The sequence below is a fragment of the Suillus subalutaceus genome (assembly GCF_016647625.1).
Source record: "Suillus subalutaceus strain FC151 chromosome Unknown DFJ58scaffold_181, whole genome shotgun sequence".
Classification (NCBI taxonomy): domain Eukaryota; kingdom Fungi; phylum Basidiomycota; class Agaricomycetes; order Boletales; family Suillaceae; genus Suillus; species Suillus subalutaceus.
Window position 1 is genome coordinate 47,173 of NW_024540430.1, and position 20,216 is coordinate 67,388.

Below are 20,216 nucleotides of genomic sequence, written 5' to 3' on the forward strand. Positions count from 1 at the left end.
CCCCACACGAGCCCGGCTTCCGACTGTTCTGGCCTCCGACGGACCTGCCGATCAGCGGCACCGCACTTCATTGACCTGTCACCTCGCTCGTTGTGTTTGGATTCAAACCACACCATTCACTTTCCATGGCGTCTACCCCCTCAGCTGAGGATTTATTACGCTCAGCGACACAAGGATTTGATCACCTCTTTGCAAATGATATCGATGCAGCGAAGAAGGCGTTTGAATCCGAGGGCGCTCCTTTTCACTTATTAGGACTTGGCGTCGTCGCGTTTTTGCAGGCAGCCCTCGGTATGGAGGTTGGTTGATCACTCAGTATATCATCTCTAGACAAAACTGATTTTTGCAGACGGGTCTAATGGAGGAAGCTACTCGCTGCCTTACAGCTTCGGAAGTAGGCGCCAAGAAACAAGCACGGGCAGCAAAATCGTTGCCCTCAATCCATCGATTCGACGCTGGAATAGAGTGGGAAGTCATGCATGCCGATGCCGTCGTTCTGCTTGGCTTGACCCATGCACTGAGGTGTGTTTGAACCTATTAACACATGCTCACCTCTTATATTCGGTTACAGCGAGTCGTACCGGGGCTACTTGCAGTGCTTGTGAGTCATATTTCATATCTGTATTCTGCTTGCAGCCAACACTTTCACAGGTATGAACTTAACAGGCGAGTTTTGAAATTGAGCTGTGCTCATAGATGTATGACTAATGTCGGAATAGTGCCCATTCCAAATTTAATAAGTGCGTTGTCATAAGTCATTCATGCACCGTACATATCCATCGACTATCACCAGACTCTTCAAGACTGTTTACCCCAATGGTCTTCAGTCCTACGCAACTCCAGCGACAACCCCTCTACCATCGCGTAAAGGCTCTGATGGAAGCCTGCATTCTTCAGTAATACAATCTAAGCCAGCTACTACGCTTAAGTCAGGCTTCTTCAGCAGGTGGTTCGCTCCATCGACTTCAGTCGCCGCCCCAGGGACAATTACAAATCCGCCAAGCGGGCCTGTCGAGGAACTCGTATTGTCCGGAACTGCGTTTGGTACATTTTTTCATGCCTCTCTATGTTATCACATTGAATCCAAGGTTGTCAGGATATGGGTTGTTTAACCTGGTGCTTTCTCTCCTACCTGCAAAGATTAGGTGTGTTGCTAACTGTGCGAGCAACATCCCTTTGACGCCGCTTCAGAAATGTGGTCGGCTTTTTTGGCTTCAATTACGATCGCATGCTAGCTCTACAGGCTCTTGCCGTTGCTGCCGCAAGGAATGATATTCATTCCGTGTTTGCTGGGTACGCCCCCTCGGTAGTCATTGATGACCATTGTATTGATCAAATCAAAGGTTGGTTCTGATGACCTACCACGGAGTCGTTCTTCTTCTTTCTGGGTACCAAGCCGACGAGGCGCACATTATCAAGCAGTACAAGGCGATAGTTTCAAGGTCAGTAGTTTTCTCCTTCAGTTCATTCAATTTAGGCGTCGCAAAATCAGAGTAGATGGCCGATACCCTGATGGTTCCCTGTGGATCCTGAATAAGGTTTGTTTTACTCAACGTAAATCTACTCATTCTCATCCTCTGTCAGGCAAAGATACAGCGCATGACATATGATACCGAAGGCGCGATCGCGACCTTGAGAGATGGCTTGAAGCCTGAGAGGAAAAAATCTTTCCCTCAGGCTGACACATTGGTATGCATCAGATTGTGGCGGTAATTTTCTAGTTTCTGATCCACATTTCTGCCTCCAGCTCACATTTGAGTTGGCCTGGACCCTCCTTTCGCATCGTCGTTACGAAGAAACGGCAGAGCAGTTCCTGGATATCACTCGACTGAATAGCTGGTTCCCTATCTCTTTCTTGTTCACGTACCTTCGAACTAACCTATCGATGACGCAGGAGTCACGCGACATACTACTTCATTGCAGCTGGTGCGCCGATTCTTACATCAATCAAAGCATACTCTTTACCACTGCCTTACTAGGCTGCTACTTCTCGTTGAAAGATCATGATAGAGCTCAGAACCTTTTGGACAAAATTCCTGATCAGCTTGATAAACGGAAGCTCTCAGGTAGAGATATGCCCACAGAAACCTTCATTAAGAAAAAGTGTTCGTCGTTCTCTGAACTAATTCTTTGACATTCAATGAACCTCACGTTGGAATAGTGGCTTTCTACAAGAGGAAACAGGCTCGCCTTAGAGGAGATGAGAATCGATTTGTAGAGGCTATCAAGATCAGTCCCGCAGAAGGTTCGTTTCACGGCGTGTTTCTTGTACGTTTTCTTACTATTTTATTTACAACAGAGATTGCTATTTGTGCGTATTTAAACCAATAACTTCAGCAACAAATATTGACTTGATCTTACATAGTCTGGAATACCCACGCACGTATCGAGAGCTCCGTCGCCATAGCGCATATCCAAGAGTGGTCCTCGCTGACCCCAGTTATCACTGATATCGAGAGCAAGTATCTGGTGAAACAAGTTCCAAAAACCGAAACCGACGACCTTGATACTGTTGACGAACTTGCAATACGCTCGCTCCTCCTCGGCATCGTCCACCGTACTCTCGCCGAGTATGCGGCTGCACGCGCATTCCTTCTCGATGCGCTGAAGAGAGCCCCTAATGTCGAGATCAGCACGTGGGTTGGGGGTGTCTCCGCCTTCGAGCTCGCCGTGCTCGATTTGAAGGAGGCAGACGTGAAGGCTGCAGACATGAAACCGGAGGAAGCCATGACGATGTGGGAAGGCGTGCTCGCCGGTGCCAGCGAGAAACTAGACCAAGCATACACAATGTCCACAAAGCAAACAGACCTGTCGTCGAGGCTTGATAGCCGAATTGTCATGCTCAGGGATGAGATTTCCGACAAGCGGGGATTACTTGGGCTTCCTGCATGAGATAGGACAGCGTTGACAACACACATACCCTATCAATGTTTTATGATACACATTTCGTACTCTGCATTTAGTGTCTATGCATCGTGATATCTAAATTCCCTCGAATGGCCTCCGACTTCGTTGTCGCGATCGTTTTGCGAACCTCCATCCCAACGTCCATAGCATAGAAACTAAAGCAAATGGAGGGAAAAGCCAACTAAGCTTCCACGACCACCCAGCTGTCGGTTCTAGCTTCACAAGACACAAATGAACTTGCTGTTCCAGATCCTGCAAGGTGCCAGAATTATCAAGGACGATATCGGCATACTCTACTTTCTGCGTTATAGGAAGCTGCGAATTAAGGCGTGCTGAAGCATCTTCGCGAGACGAATTGTCGCGCGTCATAAGCCTCTGCAGTTGAATGTCTGCTGAACTACGATGGGTCGTAGCTGTGGATGAGAACCAAAGGTATCAGAGAGAAACGTACCAATACACCACGATAACTTTCCCCATCCATTTCCACAGGCCTCCTTCTATCAGAAGAGGGACGTCCACGACACATAATTTCTCTCCTCTCAACCAACACCAAAACACATTCCAAAGAATGCCACGCCGAACAGCAGGATGGACGATAGAATTCAATTTCTTCCGCTTCACCTCGTTATTGAAGATAATAGTACCAAGTTTCTTTCTGTCGAGGGTGCCATCTGGGAACAGCACTTCAGAGCCAAAGTGTGCGATGATTTGAGTAAGCCCTTTTGTTCCGGGTTGTACTACCTCTCGTGCGAGGACGTCTGCGTCGATGACGGGTATCTGTTGGGACTTGAGGAGGTTGGACACGGTTGATTTGCCCGTTGCGATACCCCCGGTGAGACCGACGACTGGGATTCGTTCAGAAATCGGCGGAGACATTCGTATGGAGACCAAATACCCAACATTGTGGACTCTCGCTAGCAAGGTGTTTGGGTGACCGCTCTTGAAGCTGGAACTTGAATATTTAAATGACAATAATGAACGTCAACAGCGACGAAGTCTGTCGTGCTTCGCCACGTGATGTCCGCTCCTCGACACCCTAAGGCAAAGTGCCCCTGCTACAAACTTCCCATCTTATTACTCGAGTTCTCACTTAGCACCGAATGGATCGCACAACAAGCAGTACACTAATTCTTTTGGCATTAAGACAATTGACCGAATCACCGCTTCCACATCACGATCTCAATGCAACTGTCACTAGATCTTGAAGACATCAGCGGCTGATTTATATCCTGGGTACTACATACTGATTCCCGAAATGTTCTTGAGAATCTATCGCACGATTCCAAATGACAGATTATGATATCATCACAGCCAGCAAGCAGAGCTTTGCGCCGAACAATCGGCGCCTCCAGCCGTAGTCACAGCTCCAAACTTTGAAATTTCACGACATCGTGAATCGTGGCACGCAGCAGCTCCGTCTGACCGGCCATCACCACAGTTCAGTGGTTCTGCTTGGCAATTCGAAGTGACAGCTGCGCACTCCAAGGCTCCAACAGAATTCTAGAAGACCACGAGTAAAGCCCGAACCTGGTCGTTGTTAAAAGCCATTGACAAATATGAATTCACGGCCGAGTCCGCCATGGTACGACTCAACTAAAATATATCGGAAGGACGGGTAGTAGGCCACACCTTCCTGAACAACTCAAGCTTCCATTAAATGTAATCAAACGGCGATCAACGAGCGAACCCGAAATTGTTTGTCTAAGACCTGATTTGGCGCCCGGAGTTCGAGATATCATTGGTCTCTAAGACGTACGGATGAGCCATGAGCATGCGAAACATGACACCTACGATAGTTATCGATCAAAGCGAAGTTCCACACGTGTCTCGACTCCACAGATTGCATCACATTTCGAGCATGAAGCCACACAAAATGTCCATAAGCTGGGGAATGAGAATCAAGTTGAGCATGTCCGTTTACGCGATGACAATAGGGTGTAGCGCGGGCTGCTTTGTACACTAGACACGGTCAATCAAATAGTTAGCTTCGGCCCTCACTGGGCATCAGAATAAAACAATGAGCCTATACCATGGAAAATCGGCAGACTCGAAGATCTCCTCGGATTCCGTTGAGATGCATCGCTTGCCCACAGCCGATTTGGTAGCTCTCGAAGGTACCTGAGATTCGGGGCACGACCTCACAATGGGGGCTCCAATTCCGCTACCAGTGAGCCAGACGTGTCTCTACGGGTGACCCACTCCTAGTGTCGAATGTGATCACCCCATTTCTTGGTGTCCCAAAGGGCGATGTGAATAAAATCCTAAAAAGTGACTCCATGATGAGGATGAAACAAATGTATTTGGAGTTGTGATAGTGGTCCAAGGCCTGTGAGAGCCTACAGCTTAGCAATATTCGATATGCCGGTGAGAACTCTGAACCATACTAAGCGAGGTATGGACGTGCGTGGGCAATTTGTTCCCTGTAAGAGCGAGACATTATTCAGCACCTCGACGTGGGTGAGGACATTCTCCCCGCAATGGTGAAGACCACTAACAAAATGAATTTGTTTCTAAGCTGAGTGTTGTGGGCTGATCGAGCCCCTTTACCAAGCAAGTGAACGAAGGGTGTATAAATTCGTCATCTTTTCTATCCGAGATTTAGAATCCACTGTCACAGTTGCCCACCATAGTCAACCTCACCATCAACTTATTATTTCTGTCTCTTATCCCAGTTCTCAAGCTCTCACCTAAGATGGCTTTGAACATGACATCTCGGAATGTCGTGAAGAAGGTGCTGTCCATGGACACACCTGAGGTGTGTCCATTTCATCGACTGTTAATCTCCCATGCTTCATATCCCATCGGTAGGGTGCTGGAGCACGCGTGCGACGGTCCATTGGAAGCGCGAGCTTGCGCAATTTGACGCCTTTCTTGTTGCTGGATCACTTCCATATCACCGAGGGTGCCGTAAGTTGATATGCTGTGTGAGCGCAATACAGATCATACAATTATTTATATAGGGGTTCCCCGACCATCCGCATCGTGGCCAGGCAACCGTAACGTATATGCTGGAAGGGTGAGTAATTTCTGCTTCTACCATGTGCTGTGGGCGTAATGTGATGATTTGTAAAGATCAAGTCGCCATGAGGATTCCGCAGGACATTCTGGTATGCCCATTTCTATCGATTTATCTGATACGCGTTGTGACATACAACTTCACAGGGACCATCGAGGCCGGCGGTGTACAATGGATGTGTGCCGTTAGTGAACAGCATTTTTTTATCCGCCGTCAATCTCAACTGCCCCGTCATGTAGGGAAAGGGGATCATTCACGCGGAAATGCCCGTGCATGGAAAGAACGTTCCAGAGCCTCGAGGATTACAGCTTTGGGTGGACCTACCAAAGAACGTTAGTCCAATACGTATGCTGCTGCGTGACCAATAAATTTACGAACGTGCTACAGGTCAAGATGACGGTAAGTCTGGCAGGGCGTAGAGGATCTAGTCTTGATCATCACGTTTGAAATAGGAACCGAGCTATCAAGAACTCGACCCTGAGGCGTACGCCGATCGCATATGCACTTTGAGAGCCTTTCTTCTCTGACGCTGGACTTTACAGAATTCCAGTTGCGTATCCCGAAGGCAAAGATGGAAATATTAGCATCAAAGTCATTAGTGGAAAGAGTCACGGCGTTGAGTCGCCTGTGCGGCCACTTGGTGGGTGCTGGTACTTCCACATGATGATGAAGAACGGCGCAACCATGTTCCAGGACATTCGTATGTATTCTTTGATACTACACTTGAAGTTCATTAACACTGTCGACAGCTGCTGGTTGGACAGCATTCCTCTATAGTATGTTGGCCGAATATGTTGGCTCTATCAAGGGCTGACCCGTCTCCTTAGTTTTGAAGGGTGCAGTGAGCGTCGGTGAAAGCGGTCCTGTCCATGATGCTTTCCACACTCTCGTTCTTTCCAACGAGAACGGTGAGACTGGCGTGCAACTAACATCTGCAACCGACGACACTTCGTTTGTCTTGGTATGTACCCTGTCTTCACAGAGGACCATTCCTGATTTTTTTTCCGGGAAAGATTGCTGGGGAGCCTCTCGATCAGACTGTTTTCCAGTACGGTCCTTTCGTCATGACGAACCAGGAGGAAATACAGAAGACACTGATGGACTGTGAGTGGTTCGCTGGAATGTTTGATAAGATGCTCAAAGAATGTCCATACTGATATCCAGACCGAACGGGTCGTAACGGATTTGAGAAAGCGCACACGTGGAAGAGTAAGATTGGAAATATGTGAGAACCCCTGTACGCATGATTGTGTTCTTGTTCTACGAAGAGTAAGCTCCTTTACCATAATGTTTCATGATTTAATGTTGACGCACGTTCGCAGTTCTTTCTAAAGGTTTCTTGCGAATGAATAATACTTGATCCCATTGCAATAGTACTGTAGAGATACTTATTTACATATTGAGAGGGCGTAAACCTCTTTCGAAAAACAATATTAATCGATTCGATGTCATGTCATACCATTAATAACGAAAGTTCGTATTGGCTCGATAGCTGTAAATTTTCGCCAGAAAGTTTTGGTTCTATCATAACAGTAGTGGACGCAATCGATGAAAGGTACATCAAGCCCTGACACACGTGTCTTTTGTTGAATGAAACCGGGAGGGTCAGTGCAAGTGGGGAGAGGGCCCCCAAAGAAAACATGACATCTTGCTCCGAGTCTATTATTGTAGGTCATTATTTCATACGTGCTCCAATGGTTTCCTTGTTTGAGACCCCTGGTCAGATGTACCATAGAACCACCAGTATGTCAGATTGCACAACAGGCGAACTGGTTTTAGTGACCCAAGTTGGCAACAGGTGATTCAGTGCGCATTTGCGCATTTCATACAAATTCAGGGGCAACTCTGAATCGGTTACCTGTGGGAAATTAGTCCTGTCTATGTCCTACGGCTGCCTTCAACCAACGATCGGAGCTCCGAGTGTCCCAATGAACGGTAGTCCCTCTGGAGATCTGATTTCGAGGATTCCATTTCCGCGTACTCCCTCCGACGCTAACGGCGCGGGATCTGCATGTTCTGATCCCTCGAACGAGCAAGTCGCTCTTCCGATAATCAACACAGTTCTTCGAAACGTGTCTGTACTGATCAAGGACCAGGAGAACAGCAAGTCCAATGCGCTCCCCACACCCTAGATGAGCCACAAGCGCACAAATACTGGGGCTGCCAGTGACCTAGAAGTTCAAGCACGGCGCACGTATTGGTTCTACGTAGGCACTCATCGTTCAAAGGGGACTCTTGGCAGTTATTTTGATTCTCGGCGCGCGTTGATCCACACTGAGGTAAACGCGCGTTAACCCCGATATATAGAGTTCATCGAATAAACTTGCAAGAAGGTAGTCGAGTGCACTATTACAATTTCCATTCAAGATCTTCAATAATCCGGATAAATGACTGGCCGCTGTCGCTTCTGGTCCCGAGTTCTCGAAGAGATCTTCCATGTTTCCCACCGGGGTCGTATATCAGACCTGAAAAATTCCAGAGCACAACCCGTCCACCCTTCCTATTATTTTCTGACCCAGACTCATCTATCCATTTAACCTGGAATGAGTTTTAGTTTAACATCCCCTTCAATATTAACTATCGTGTAGCACAGAGTTCCAATTATTAGCGGATTTAGATCTGGGAATAATTGAAACTCTGATGGACTCGCGGCCTATTGCAAAGGTGGTTGAACAAAGCCGCAGCGCCTTTCTTCGGAAGCAAGCTCCCTGCACCGGCCACACGAGCCTCCTTGTTGTATGATGTACGGTGATTTCATATATAAGGAGGCGCGTGTGCATGTCCTCGATGCACCATCACTGGTGCTGATTAACGCCCTTAAAATCTGTGCCAGATTTTACGGGCGTTTTTCAGACGAAAGAAACAATACTGATAACGAACCGCAGGATCTCAACACCAGGGAGTCAGGTTCCTTAGAGTCGATGACAACTCGTTCATTGACTAGTACTTTCTTTTTCTTCTAGCCGAGAGCCTTTGGATTTGGAATGTAATCTTTGCAATTGGCCAGTCTCGCTTGTTCAACATTTCCAACTAGGTAGGGAACATGTGATTGCTGTACGTATTCCTGTGGTCATGAACAAACATATACAAACACACGTTGAAATTTGATATGCAAACGATGGTAAGTATAAGGTTGGCAAGGCGAGATTCCTGCTGAAAGGCCCGGTGATAATCATAGGCCGGTTCAATCCCATTGTGGATTGCGCGCTTGTTCCTGATGTGACAAAATTGTACAAAAGCAGCCCATAAATAACACGCACCCTAGTTGTCGAGAAGTATTTGTTAGGCGATGATGAGTGTGGCTTGGCAGTGACACGATTCACAGAAGCCTTGAACAAATCATAATCATCTCCCACATGCCGTCATCCTCAGCGCCTAGCACGCGCCAGCACTTGTCGACTATACGTTCCATGCTATTCGGTGACGCACGTTTGACCTTAATGGCGCCCATGGTTGCCAGTTGATGCTGATAGTATCAACATGTCATCTCCGATGTCTTCGCTCAGTGAAGGAAGAGTGACTGCGTGCGCAGTGATACAATTACAGCCTAGTGCGAGCTATTCAAGATGCTGCGAGGAACGCAAATTGATCGAGTTCTGTTAATTTCACCTTTTCGTAAGTAACAGCCTCGAAGCGGAGTATTGGCAGTTGCGGAAGGCGCTAAGGCTATGCTGCGAACCTCGGTAAGATCTGGCATGAGTATGTACGTGTGTAGGTTACGATACAGCCAAGCCACAAGTACCCGAAACATTGCTATTTGTGAAAAATCGAATAGTACTTAACAAATGATAGGCCATCGATATTTGATTCGGGCGCCGCGAGGTTCGGTTCCTTCGTGAGCAGTTGCGGCGGCCCGCACAATTTGGAACTTCTGTGAGACCAAGCCTACGGAGAAACGTCAAGTAACAGCTGGCTATCAAGCCAAGGCTTCTGATATGCATGCGATACAGGATTTCGAAGTTCATACAGGGAACCTCGAAGACTAGCCAAGTCAAACATCTTAGAACCGCCAAGGGCGGGCCAGTGATGTGGCACGATAGCTGGCCAATAATCGGCTTTGTGATGACGATGATGAATCGATGATCCTTGGCCTGGCCAGACAAGGCCACGGGTGCATCGGAGACCTTTCAAACAACATTTTTAAAATAACCTGTATGTGACACATCGAAGGGTGGAGATGGTTTGAGTCATTTTCAAACGTGCGAAGTGAGGCCAAGCGCTGACTCCATCATCTAAAAAAGGAAGTCAATGATCTTTCATAAAAGCTCTCACTTTGTTTCCCGGAAAACGCCAGCACTAGTTGCACTGACAATACCGCTTTAAATCGCCCAGCCACATCCGCAACCGCTTACTAGAGATATTAGTAACCACCAAGGACCAGCTATTATATAAACCACAGGGCCTTTGTACCTTTCCCCGAAGTGACTTATCTGTGCCACCCCACTTCTTCATAACTCACCTTTCATGGATCGCTTCTTCGCTCCAAACACTTCAGAGGCGTTGGCCCACACCCAGTTAACGTATGTTCAATTCCTTTTACGGTTCTAACATGACCTGATCTCTGTGTGACATTCCAGTGAAAATTGGTTCACCTGGGACCAAGATCATCCTTCGTTCAACGAAACCCTCGTTGCAGGATGTGCATCCTACCAAGCATTCACGCGCTACCTCTCAGGTTCTGACCTATTCATCGTACCTCGCTCCCGTCGCGAACTCGAAGGTGTTTTGTAAGCATCCTTTTTTTCGAACTTTACCCTCTCTTATTCGCTTGCTTGTCAGGCGACGTTACGCATATGATAGCATACATAATGCCATAGCGGTGTCACGCCAAACCCTTCAAAGAGGTGGATACAGCCGAGTTAGTGGAGCGCTATTTGTCATTGGTCTCTAAGCTGACCCATTTTGCCTAGACTTGTTCCCTCGCAGAAAAGTCAATTCGCGACGTTCTGAATGCGAATGACAATGCAACCGTCCTACTCAATTTGCATGTGCCGCAGCCCGAAACGTTCACAGGAACGGACGTTTCCCTACCTAATTCAAATACCCGCATCAGGACTTGATGCCATTTTGCTCGCATCGGCTCATTTCGTTCGACCGTTTATCCTCGGCTCCCCACTGATATTTTTTCCACCGTGGCTTGTTGGGATCTTTGTTTTCGTTATCCTCTGGGTCTCGTTATCTATAATCGCATCTGTAATACTCCCCACAACCAATCGCCTTTACGCACTCTGTATGTACCACTGCAATTCAATCATTCATTGATTCGATTCATTATCTTGAATTTCGATGGGTTTGTCATTCAGGGGATCCCGACCAATGCGTTTGTGCGGTATTATATAATACCATCTCGTTTGGTATATCAGGCACAATAAGTGCGCAGCGTGTCACTTATTCTCACATTCCCCGCACGCACTGACTGATGGATCGACTGCACTCCGCACTCCGTAGTTACTCACGCAACCAACTATTTTTTGGCCGCCGATCAACAATGTAACCGCTTGCTGACGCTTGTGCGAAAGCAGCAGTCAAATCAATACATCGGAGCGGCGGGCGGAGAAGAAAGGAAACAGAAATTTATAGACTGCGCGGCGTAGGGCTAGCCCGCACTGCTAAATGGATCTTTTCGAGACTGGCAGTCCCTGTGAGCTTGCCATTACGCATCGGCAGAATGTGCGAGGGGCCACGGTTCTAGGGATATAATTTCTAATCTCTAAGCTGTACGGCACACCGCACGTATTGGAAGCTGAATAATGTCCAAGTCTGCCACTAATCAACCCACGGCCGTGCAACGTTTGAACGGGAATTAATATTAGGTAGCACTTCTTCTACAAACTAGAGCACACATCCCGCAGATACTGCGGGGCGGCACATAGATACTCAAACTAGACGCACACGTTTATTAACTGTTATCCGCCCAACAGCCTAGACCTAGACGTATGCGAATTCGAATATGGTTATCTCCCCATCGGCTGCACGCGTAACACCTACTAGTTCCTGCTCGAACAGGCACGTGAGATGACAGCGGACATGACATCTGAATATTCAATGAGAACAAGCGCCGTGACGCTATCAACGTTGCGAGATAACGTTGGTGACAGACTTCCCCATGCTGAATCTTTCATCAGGCCTTACCACTATGGGCAAGCTGAACCAACACACCTGTGACATATGACACGTTCAGGGAATTATCCAGTTCGCGCAGTACTGAATAGGTTGTTATCTGTCGTCATGCAAGGGTCACCCTAGATTGCATCGCCCCTGGCAGGTTCACACAAATGTAGATGAAATACTGCGTAAACACAGTAAGATGAGTTTGGTTGTTACGAACACCGATCACCAAACACAAACGTATCAGTGCTGTGCTCATAACACATCCACAAGTCTCTGCCATCTCGACATCTTACCCTCGCGCGCCTTTTCCCTCAGTGTGAATAGTTCCTCTTCCTCATCGATCTCCCGTTTGCCTGTGATGAGATCGACCTTGGATGATGGTATAACTCGGGTCCGGTGACGAATTTTATATCCAAGCCAGAATATAAAAAACAATGGGACTGGGAGGTACTGACCTATATTAAAGACTGTGAAGAACCCTGAAAACGTGGATGTGAATACCCTCACGTGATGAACAGTCCAGGCGTAAAGGGTAGGAAAGTATTGAACCCTGTAAAACACGTTATCACGTTGGCTTCATTTCATATAACCGAATACGCCAGGCTACCTTTGAAGAGAAGAATTATTCCAGTTGAAACGAGAACGAACCAAGAGCCAAGCGGTTGACACGGCCCCTTATACGGCAGACTATCGCGCGAGATGCCTTGAGCCTTGAGCGCCTGCATAAAGCGTCTACACCTGTTCATGCGATAGTTACCAAAGAGGAACGACTACTCACATGTGACTATAAGCGATGGTCATCCAGGTGATGGCCCCAAACGCAGAAAGAAGGTTGACCCCATATGCGAACACTGGTCCCAGTATGAATCGATGTGAGGTCACTGGCTAGATAGAGCTCACCCGTAGAGCTTGAAGTGCTTGCGTTCAGGAACGTTAAGCTGATGAATAACGATACAAAGAGCAAAGACACCCAAGGAACACCTCTTTTATTTACTTTCGCGAATATCTGGGGTGCCTTTCGTTCTATCGCGAGACCGTAGAGTGTCCGGGATGCGATGTATAGATCACTATTGGCAGCACTGATGGTAAAGAGGAGAATCATTGCATTGATGACATGGTTGAGCCCTTTGATTCCGACCAGAGTGACGCCTGAACGGAATGATAAGGTTAACTCTATGGATCAGGAGATCCGTAATTGATGACTCACCAACAACGAAGGGTGATGCTGCTGCCCCTGCACGCGAGCTATTGGCAACCAATAGTTGCTAGAAGTGGAAAGAGTGAAAGTAGTCAGTTGTTTCCTAATAGGCTTACGTACAGTGCTGGTGCTCGGCACGATAAGACTAATCACAAATACGCATCCGATATAGAACACGAAGATACGAAAAAAAGTCGACTTGATAGCTCTGGGAATCGATTTCCTCGGGTTCTGTGCTTCTCCAGCCGTTACCGCAACCAATTCGCTGCCAATGTATGCAAACAACGCAGTGGTCAACGTGCTCCAGAATCCAAGGAAGACCGCGAGTTGCTCATTGTGCACCTGGTCGACAAGGTAGCTGCCCATGGGTCCATTTGGTTGCCGCCAGTATCGGAATCCAATGCGATCATGTTTGGGGTTTCCTCCGAGATCGATGATAATCCCAAGAAGAATCAGGCCCATCAGGGATACGATCTTCAGGCCGCTCATCCAAAACTCCAATTCTCCAAAAAATCGTATACCAAGCAAGTTCATGATAACAACTGGAGATATCAATAGACGGTTCAAGGAGATGTTGGCTCAACTCACCGAGGACCATGTACAATGCTACAAGTCCACTACAATGAGAATCAGGTCAACATGTTGGATAGCGTTCGTACCTGCCCAGACCTCGATGGGCACCGAGAGCGTCCAATATTGCATCACAATGCCAGCTGCATTGATATTACTCGCAGGAGCAATGAGGTACTTGATAAGGTATACCCAGCCTAGTGCGAAACCAAGGGCCGGGTCCACAAAACGCGTTGCATACCCAGCAAAACCCTTCTTATGTGGGAGATACGCAGTCATCTCCCCCAGGGCCGCAAGAGTCAGAAAACAAATGAGACCGACGAACAGGAAGCCGAGACAAAGACCAAGGGGACCACCCTGAACCAACGCAGTTCCGGAGCTCATGATTAAACCTGTGCCGATAGTCCCGCCTAGCTGTGTCTCGGTTAGCTTGGTAAGTAACTGAAAAGCGGGCAACCGACTGCTATCATGGACATTTGGCGGGCCTTGAGTCCACGGTGCAGTGTGCTCTCATGTGGGTCTTGTAGATCATCCGCACGATAAAATTTCTCGTCTACGTCCTCAGTAGCAGACCCACTCAGGCGGCTGTTGGTCATGATAGTCTCGAGAGCAGGAATAACTGCAAAAGATGAGAAAAAGTCATGCTAATATATTACATCTCGTAATTTCCTTGCGTACAAATTCTGGAGGGGTATACGACTAAAATAGCCAGGTATACACGTGGTCACTGGTCACTGGTCAGTCAGGTGCGTCGGTCGGCAACAAGTCTCGCAAGATAAGGGCAGATATACATACATAGATCACAATTTATGCCTGATTTCTTTCTTGGCAATTTTGCTGAAGCGTTCAGCAGGTATTCCACTACTAAATCTGTCTGCTTGAGCATAACTCTCTCGTAGATTTACGGCGTGGAAGTCATTCTTATCGTTCAGACCGGCTTTGATGAGGGTTTTGATGGCGGAGATAGAGGCAGGAACTAGACCATCAAGTTCCTTCTCCAGATGTTGGTGAACTGCAGAGTGGAATTCTTCTGTTGATTTCGATGGAAAAATCTTGCTGAATCATTATCAGCATGGGGTAGGAAAAGTCGGATGCGGGAACACACACTTAACGAATCCACATTCAAGCATCTCTGACGCGCTAATCTTCTTGTTAAGAATGAGGACCTCGTTTGCTTTGGCGATTCCCACTTGACGATAACATGAGGAAAGGTCATAAGACAATGAATTCACTTACTGCGGTTGACAAATGAAACACTAGCTCCTCCTTCCACTGCAATGCCTGGGAGGGTGCAAGTCTTCAGCGTGTATCAAAGAAAACAATCAAACACGCGTACCCAGGAATGGGAAGCCGAGGTTCAACCAAGCTCCTGGTACGGCGTATATGAAATCAAAGTTGCCAAGGAAAGCTACGGGAACCTATTAGAGATGGCCGGTACAGCATTTATGGTGAACGTACCAGCTGCTATGCCTAACATCAAGGTCGTTACTTAATCCGTTCGCAAGACATTTAGAAAGGAAGTTGCATACCCATAACCGGGCCATTTAGTGCCGCAACGAGAATTTTGCTGTGACTATAGATCTTTCATCGTAGGGATAATCAGTCGACGATACTATGGAAGGGTAAGTATTGCAACGTACTGCGTGTGTGCAATCCGTGTTCGCAGCCACCACTCCATGGACAAGATGATCCCTCATCGAGCGTTGAGTCGGAGGATTCGGAACGTCACGGTTCGTGCCTTGTCGCTTCACGTCCGTACCACTTTTCGAAACAGTAAGCACTATAAGGAACGAAACGCTTGCTCTGTGGACTGCATACTTACGCGCAGAACCACTTCCCATTTGCTGTGTAAAGATAAGTTGGTGTAAGAAGCTACTGCTACAAAGTTGAAAATTTGCTTACCTTGCCATACAGTTGCTACTACATCTTCTCTCTTATCGATGGCCCGTAATGAGTTGGCAAATTCATCATAGTCTGCAAGGCGATAGTTGCTCAGTGAACGTAGTTTGCTCAAGCACACCGCAAACCTTCCGATGTCAGCGCATTCAGACGGTGAGGTTCGTTCAAGGTTATCGTAGCGATGCCCTGAGAAACATTCACCGAGATTTTACTTGCAGGCATGGTTAAGATGGTGTCTAAGAAGGTAAGGATTTGATCACAAGGGGATGAAGAGACCTTGTAAGTAATGTGTCTCGAATACACATGTGTATGAAATTCTATGAATGAATGAATAACCGGTTGCAACCGGTTCCGGTGCGGCGTATAATTTTCTCGACAAAGGTAAATACTAAATATTGACTTCAATATCTTGACCTACTCTCAACTTGAACGTCTGCAGTGATGATTATCCTAGACTGCATCTCTAACACGAGGCAGCGAACATCATGAAAGACTCCCCACTACAAACGCCTCCATGACATTATTGACGCATCAGCCCATCGAAGCATTTCTCTAAATTAATAGCCCAGCTACCGTGACGACCAGGCTGGTGTTGTGGGCTGAATTGGGGCTGAACTATTTTGAAGTACTAGGCCTGCACTGCTGGCAGAATCACAGATTTTTTTGATCATCGTGCTAGAAGTGTCTAGATGGATGGAAGACCACTAGGCCCGATAATAACATCGATTCAACTTGAATGTTCCAAGTAGTATCATCGTTTGTATCATGATCCCGTGACTATATTCCCATCCTGCTGCAGATAGCGGCAGTCAGACCGCTCGGCCCCTCGTCAACACGTTCCACAAAGTCAAATCTTCTCCCGATCCTTTCAAGATGTCCTTCCCGTCCACATCCCAATCCAGGGCAACTTGAAACTCCCGCGGTTCCGCATAGCTGCATGTCTCGAGGTTCTGCCCACAACACTTCACTCTTCTCTTCTTTTCCTGCTCCGCACTGAATACGCACCACTGAACAAACACCTCCATCGCATCACGAAAGTCCCAAGCCTTATCTGCCAACAATGCCGCCAGCGCGAAGAGACCGTCCACTTCCTGATTGCTTGCCCAGTGTATGTATGCAAGACAGCGCTATGCGCTTGAGAATGAACCAGGCCTCGGGCTAATCATTGTCGTCTTAAGAATCTGTTGAACAACCGAAGATGCATCAAACGTTTGCTCCGCTTCGTCACGAGCACGCACAGACTGGAACAAATATTCAAAATGTCACACCACCTGTAGACGACGGATGAGTATGAACGACGCACCTATACCCTATCGCCTTCAGCTGGCTTTTAACTGTCCTCGCATCCTTCCTGGACCAATGCACGGACATCACGTGACTAGTAGGAGCACATACTAGTAGCATTTCACAGTATATACCTGTGAGTATGTTTCATCTACCAATAGGGCATCGCCCCAACGGACAATAAATACTGATCTAAAAAACATTTTAGACATCTGGGTATCCCTGGTCCATCACCTGCCCTCATTGATCATTGACTGGGTCCAGTATAGTGTCCGCGGTGATCCGCTCAGACATCCACTCAAAAGGAATGGGTATCTTCCAGGCTGCGTAGGGAAGACTATCAGAGACCCTGGCTTGAATGTTTCCCTGGCCTCTACCTTCAGAATATTTTTATCGGTCTCCCGTAGGCAGACCAAATATAATGACTCAGTGAGTGCCGCCAATAAAGTTTACTGTAGTACTATAAACCGAACAGAATGAAGTCAATTGTTTCTTCGCTGCATAAATGATTCGTCAAGTTCGGAACGTCAGTCAGCGCTCATGATACTTAGAGACTGGCTTCGAGGTTGTATGAGAGTATATTCATGAGACCTTGAATAAGCTTTAACTCAAGCCAAACTTAGAAAGCACAACAGAGGAGTATCAAGCAACGACCCCCCATAGTATAGTACTGCTAATAATACATTGCACCCCCCCCCTTCCAAATTACCTAATCGTCATCTCGTGTCTTCGACCCAACCTCCTCCGACGAGTCTCCAAGTTTGAAGCTAAAGCGCTGAAGCTTGAAGTCTTGAAGCGTTCTCGAAAGTCCTTTTACTTTCCTTAGTTCTCAAGTGCATTTGAGAAATCGTGCAGAATGCCTACTGCAGTCAACGGTATAGCTACCAAATCCAATGCCAACGGAAAGGCCATTAAATCCAAAAACCAGCTTCGGCGAGCAAAGACAAAAGAAAAGAAAGTTCTCGCTGCTCAAACAACACCTGTGCGTTTCATATCTGTCTGAATTCGAAACAGTGAATCTATGGAATTGAATCATGGCTGCAGGAGCCCAATGGGAACTCTGACACGGTGAAGCAAGAGGAGGATGGGCCTTTTGGCAATGTCGAGTACGTGATTGAGCAGCTGGATGTCAAAGATCCAGCTCTTGTGGTCTTCTCCGACATTTTTGCACGTTTCCAGGCTCCTCAGGACTATGAAGAGGTGCGTCATATAATGTCCACCCACCTCCACTCCCTTAGTTCACGCAATATCTAGGCAAAGGATTCGGAACCCACAAAAGGGGAGGTCATCTACTCAGACGATGATATGGAATCAGATGCTGGTTCAGACGCAGAGGAGAAGAAACCTCTTTCGAAAAAGAAGCAACGCAAGATGGCCCGTTTGACGATTGCAGAGCTTAAGCAGCTGGTGGCGAAACCCGAGGCAGTCGAATGGACGGATCCTTCAGCCGCTGACCCAAGATTACTGCTCCATCTCAAGAGTTACCGCAACACCGCTCCTGTTCCTGCGCACTGGAGTGCAAAACGAGATTACCTGCAAGGAAAACGTGGTATTGAGAAGCCACCATTCCAGCTCCCTTCTTATATAGCAGATACGGGTATCGCGACAATGCGAGACGCAGTCAAAGAGAAGGAGGCTAACATGTCGTTAAAGGCCAAAACTCGTGAGCGGGTGCAGCCGAAGATGGGCAAGGTCGACATCGACTATCAAAAGCTACACGACGCCTTCTTCAAGTTTGCAACAAAACCAGTGGTTACTGGCTTTGGCGAGATGTAAAACGTTTGGTTCTTTTCATTTCACTTTCGCTTATTCTTTTGCTTGTCAGGTACTATGAGGGGAAGGAGTTTGAAACGTCGCTGAAAGAGAAACGACCAGGAGATTTGTCGCCAGAACTTGTTGAAGCGCTATCGATTCCGCCACTCGCACCTCCACCTTGGTTAATTAGCATGCAAAGATTTGGCCCTCCTCCGAGCTACCCGACTTTACGGATTCCTGGTCTCAATGCACCCATACCAGAGGGGTGAGTGTGGCACATTTCGACGAGCTCGAAGTCACTGATTACATCTTAAGCGCTCAATGGGGTTTCCATCCCGGTGGATGGGGTAAGCCACCGTTGGACGAGTATAATCGCCCTCTATACGGCGATGTGTTTGGTGTATTACCGAAAGTCACTGATGCGAATGTACGTGAAAAAGTTTTTATCAAATACCTTTCTCTTACGCTATTCTTCACAGATTGGTGAGCCAATTGACAAGATCACGTGGGGAGAGCTAGAGCCGGAGGAAGGCAAGTTCATTTCTATCATCCGTATTATCGCAAATGCTGAGAGAACCTGCAGAGGAGGAGGAAGAGGAGGAAGAAGAATCGGAAGAGGAGGACGAGGAAGAAGCTATGGAGGGAGCACCAGTCGATGGCCTTCAAACACCTTCCGGCCTGGAAACGCCATCCGGCATGGCCAGCGTTGTCTCCACTGTCGCCGGGGGACTTGAAACACCCGACTTCTTGGAGCTGCGGAAGACGTCTTCCAGACATCCATCAGACGTCTCAGAGAGCGGACCACGGTCACTATATCAGGTTGTGCCGGAGAAACAAACATCCGTGCGCGGGCTCATGGGTAGTGAGCGTGGATATGACGTCAGTCAAGTTACTAATCCGCACAACCTTCCCGTGCTTGGGGAAGAGCGGGGAACAAAGGCACGTCGAATTAGTTTTTAAATATTCGACAAGGAGACTGATCACTGTTACAGCGTAAGGCAAATGGTGTCGACATTTCTATCGATGCAGGCGAGATGGAAGGCATGACGGAGGATGAGCTACGACGAAAATACGAGCAACATTCACGAGGTTCGGCAGGAGTAGCGGGATCAAAAGAAGACTTCTCAGATATGGTAGCGAAGGAAATGGCGAAGAAGAAGCAAAAGATGGATCGCGAGCGGGATTCAAAGAAGGGCAAGGAATTTAAATTTTAATCCAGCTCTCAGTGTCTGCGCTATTCGTTGTACATTTGCTATTTTCCTGCAGGCTTGTAGTATCGGTTTATCATTATATCTCTTTGTCTTTTGGCCTCATTATGAAGTTCTTAATTTTATGAATGGCGCCAGAGGCATATATTTGATGGAATTGATGATCATGCATAGGTTTATGTCAACGGTTGTGTGAAGAGTAGGCTGTGCATTTCGGCGCCTAGTAGTAGTTGTCAGCTCTGATAAATCTGCTTGCAGTTGTGCGGAA

The 20,216-nt window shown here is 47.4% G+C and overlaps 7 protein-coding genes across 7 annotated transcripts; 4 read left to right on the plus strand and 3 right to left on the minus strand.

Moving 5' to 3' along the window:
* The first annotated feature begins 15 nt into the window (after positions 1-15).
* DFJ58DRAFT_156763 (outer membrane protein Iml2/Tetratricopeptide repeat protein 39) lies at positions 16-3,117 on the plus strand. Its single transcript, XM_041378938.1, has 15 exons — positions 16-299; positions 350-522; positions 572-601; positions 652-666; positions 720-740; positions 794-1,044; positions 1,097-1,145; positions 1,192-1,293; positions 1,344-1,442; positions 1,478-1,538; positions 1,585-1,689; positions 1,748-2,105; positions 2,162-2,245; positions 2,300-2,311; positions 2,366-3,117. Exons 1-15 carry the CDS (start codon positions 126-128, stop codon positions 2,890-2,892), a joined length of 2,061 nt encoding a protein of 686 aa, XP_041237401.1. The 5' UTR covers positions 16-125; the 3' UTR covers positions 2,893-3,117.
* On the minus strand, positions 2,938-3,977 carry DFJ58DRAFT_156766 (dephospho-CoA kinase-domain-containing protein). Its single transcript, XM_041378939.1, has 3 exons — positions 3,803-3,977; positions 3,359-3,752; positions 2,938-3,304 (listed from the first exon to the last, which is right to left on the minus strand). Exons 1-3 carry the CDS (start codon positions 3,807-3,809, stop codon positions 2,983-2,985), a joined length of 723 nt encoding a protein of 240 aa, XP_041237402.1. The 5' UTR covers positions 3,810-3,977; the 3' UTR covers positions 2,938-2,982.
* Positions 3,978-5,420: 1,443 nt separating this feature from the next.
* On the plus strand, positions 5,421-7,374 carry DFJ58DRAFT_816926 (RmlC-like cupin domain-containing protein). Its single transcript, XM_041391771.1, has 14 exons — positions 5,421-5,662; positions 5,716-5,814; positions 5,868-5,923; positions 5,980-6,014; positions 6,070-6,107; positions 6,163-6,255; positions 6,311-6,322; positions 6,376-6,407; positions 6,466-6,623; positions 6,673-6,699; positions 6,751-6,884; positions 6,937-7,027; positions 7,088-7,192; positions 7,246-7,374. The coding sequence occupies exons 1-13, from the start codon at positions 5,600-5,602 to the stop codon at positions 7,150-7,152; spliced, it is 903 nt and encodes a 300-aa protein (XP_041237403.1). The 5' UTR covers positions 5,421-5,599; the 3' UTR covers positions 7,153-7,192; positions 7,246-7,374.
* Positions 7,375-10,387: 3,013 nt separating this feature from the next.
* Positions 10,388-10,920, plus strand: DFJ58DRAFT_623273 (uncharacterized protein; the record flags this gene model as incomplete). The annotated part of the gene is made up of 4 exons (XM_041381063.1): positions 10,388-10,443; positions 10,501-10,650; positions 10,703-10,781; positions 10,834-10,920. Coding segments are annotated over 4 exons (372 nt in total), but the record flags the coding sequence as incomplete, so codon positions are not given.
* Positions 10,921-12,286: 1,366 nt separating this feature from the next.
* Positions 12,287-14,398, minus strand: DFJ58DRAFT_908349 (dicarbixylic amino acid permease; the record flags this gene model as incomplete). Its single annotated transcript, XM_041395104.1, has 9 exons — positions 12,287-12,513; positions 12,642-12,766; positions 12,813-12,885; positions 12,935-13,183; positions 13,242-13,299; positions 13,353-13,774; positions 13,821-13,838; positions 13,892-14,216; positions 14,264-14,398. The coding sequence occupies 9 exons, from the start codon at positions 14,396-14,398 to the stop codon at positions 12,287-12,289; spliced, it is 1,632 nt and encodes a 543-aa protein (XP_041237405.1).
* DFJ58DRAFT_816934 (ClpP crotonase) lies at positions 14,352-16,054 on the minus strand. The gene is made up of 11 exons (XM_041391772.1): positions 15,830-16,054; positions 15,705-15,776; positions 15,625-15,646; positions 15,443-15,563; positions 15,332-15,383; positions 15,261-15,272; positions 15,139-15,210; positions 15,039-15,083; positions 14,910-14,991; positions 14,598-14,858; positions 14,352-14,536 (listed from the first exon to the last, which is right to left on the minus strand). The coding sequence occupies exons 1-10, from the start codon at positions 15,921-15,923 to the stop codon at positions 14,603-14,605; spliced, it is 828 nt and encodes a 275-aa protein (XP_041237406.1). The 5' UTR covers positions 15,924-16,054; the 3' UTR covers positions 14,352-14,536; positions 14,598-14,602.
* A 1,650-nt stretch (positions 16,055-17,704) lies between these two features.
* On the plus strand, positions 17,705-20,086 carry DFJ58DRAFT_816942 (uncharacterized protein). Its single transcript, XM_041391773.1, has 8 exons — positions 17,705-17,967; positions 18,030-18,185; positions 18,240-18,757; positions 18,811-19,005; positions 19,056-19,167; positions 19,220-19,271; positions 19,324-19,679; positions 19,733-20,086. Exons 1-8 carry the CDS (start codon positions 17,842-17,844, stop codon positions 19,952-19,954), a joined length of 1,737 nt encoding a protein of 578 aa, XP_041237407.1. The 5' UTR covers positions 17,705-17,841; the 3' UTR covers positions 19,955-20,086.
* Positions 20,087-20,216: the final 130 nt, after the last annotated feature.

What these genes read in the sequence shown, in the direction of transcription:
- DFJ58DRAFT_156766 (XM_041378939.1), bottom strand. An exon ending in AAAGTTATCGTGGTGTATTG is followed by an intron (nt 3,305 to 3,358) that starts GTACGTTTCTCT and finishes GACCCATCGTAG; the next exon opens with TTCAGCAGACATTCAACTGC.
- DFJ58DRAFT_816926 (XM_041391771.1), top strand. Translation starts at nt 5,600, where the DNA reads ATGGCTTTGAACATGACATCTCGGAATGTCGTGAAGAAGGTGCTGTCC. An exon ending in GGATTCCGCAGGACATTCTG is followed by an intron (nt 6,015 to 6,069) that starts GTATGCCCATTT and finishes ACAACTTCACAG; the next exon opens with GGACCATCGAGGCCGGCGGT. An exon ending in TTGGACAGCATTCCTCTATA is followed by an intron (nt 6,700 to 6,750) that starts GTATGTTGGCCG and finishes CCGTCTCCTTAG; the next exon opens with TTTTGAAGGGTGCAGTGAGC.
- DFJ58DRAFT_816942 (XM_041391773.1), top strand. Translation starts at nt 17,842, where the DNA reads ATGCCTACTGCAGTCAACGGTATAGCTACCAAATCCAATGCCAACGGA. An exon ending in CGAAAGTCACTGATGCGAAT is followed by an intron (nt 19,168 to 19,219) that starts GTACGTGAAAAA and finishes TATTCTTCACAG; the next exon opens with ATTGGTGAGCCAATTGACAA. An exon ending in GGGAAGAGCGGGGAACAAAG is followed by an intron (nt 19,680 to 19,732) that starts GCACGTCGAATT and finishes TCACTGTTACAG; the next exon opens with CGTAAGGCAAATGGTGTCGA.
- DFJ58DRAFT_816934 (XM_041391772.1), bottom strand. Translation starts at nt 15,923, where the DNA reads ATGCCTGCAAGTAAAATCTCGGTGAATGTTTCTCAGGGCATCGCTACG. An exon ending in GAATGCGCTGACATCGGAAG is followed by an intron (nt 15,777 to 15,829) that starts GTTTGCGGTGTG and finishes ATCGCCTTGCAG; the next exon opens with ACTATGATGAATTTGCCAAC. An exon ending in ACACGGATTGCACACACGCA is followed by an intron (nt 15,384 to 15,442) that starts GTACGTTGCAAT and finishes CTACGATGAAAG; the next exon opens with ATCTATAGTCACAGCAAAAT.
- DFJ58DRAFT_156763 (XM_041378938.1), top strand. Translation starts at nt 126, where the DNA reads ATGGCGTCTACCCCCTCAGCTGAGGATTTATTACGCTCAGCGACACAA. An exon ending in TACAAGGCGATAGTTTCAAG is followed by an intron (nt 1,443 to 1,477) that starts GTCAGTAGTTTT and finishes CATTCAATTTAG; the next exon opens with GCGTCGCAAAATCAGAGTAG. An exon ending in AACCTTCATTAAGAAAAAGT is followed by an intron (nt 2,106 to 2,161) that starts GTTCGTCGTTCT and finishes ACGTTGGAATAG; the next exon opens with TGGCTTTCTACAAGAGGAAA.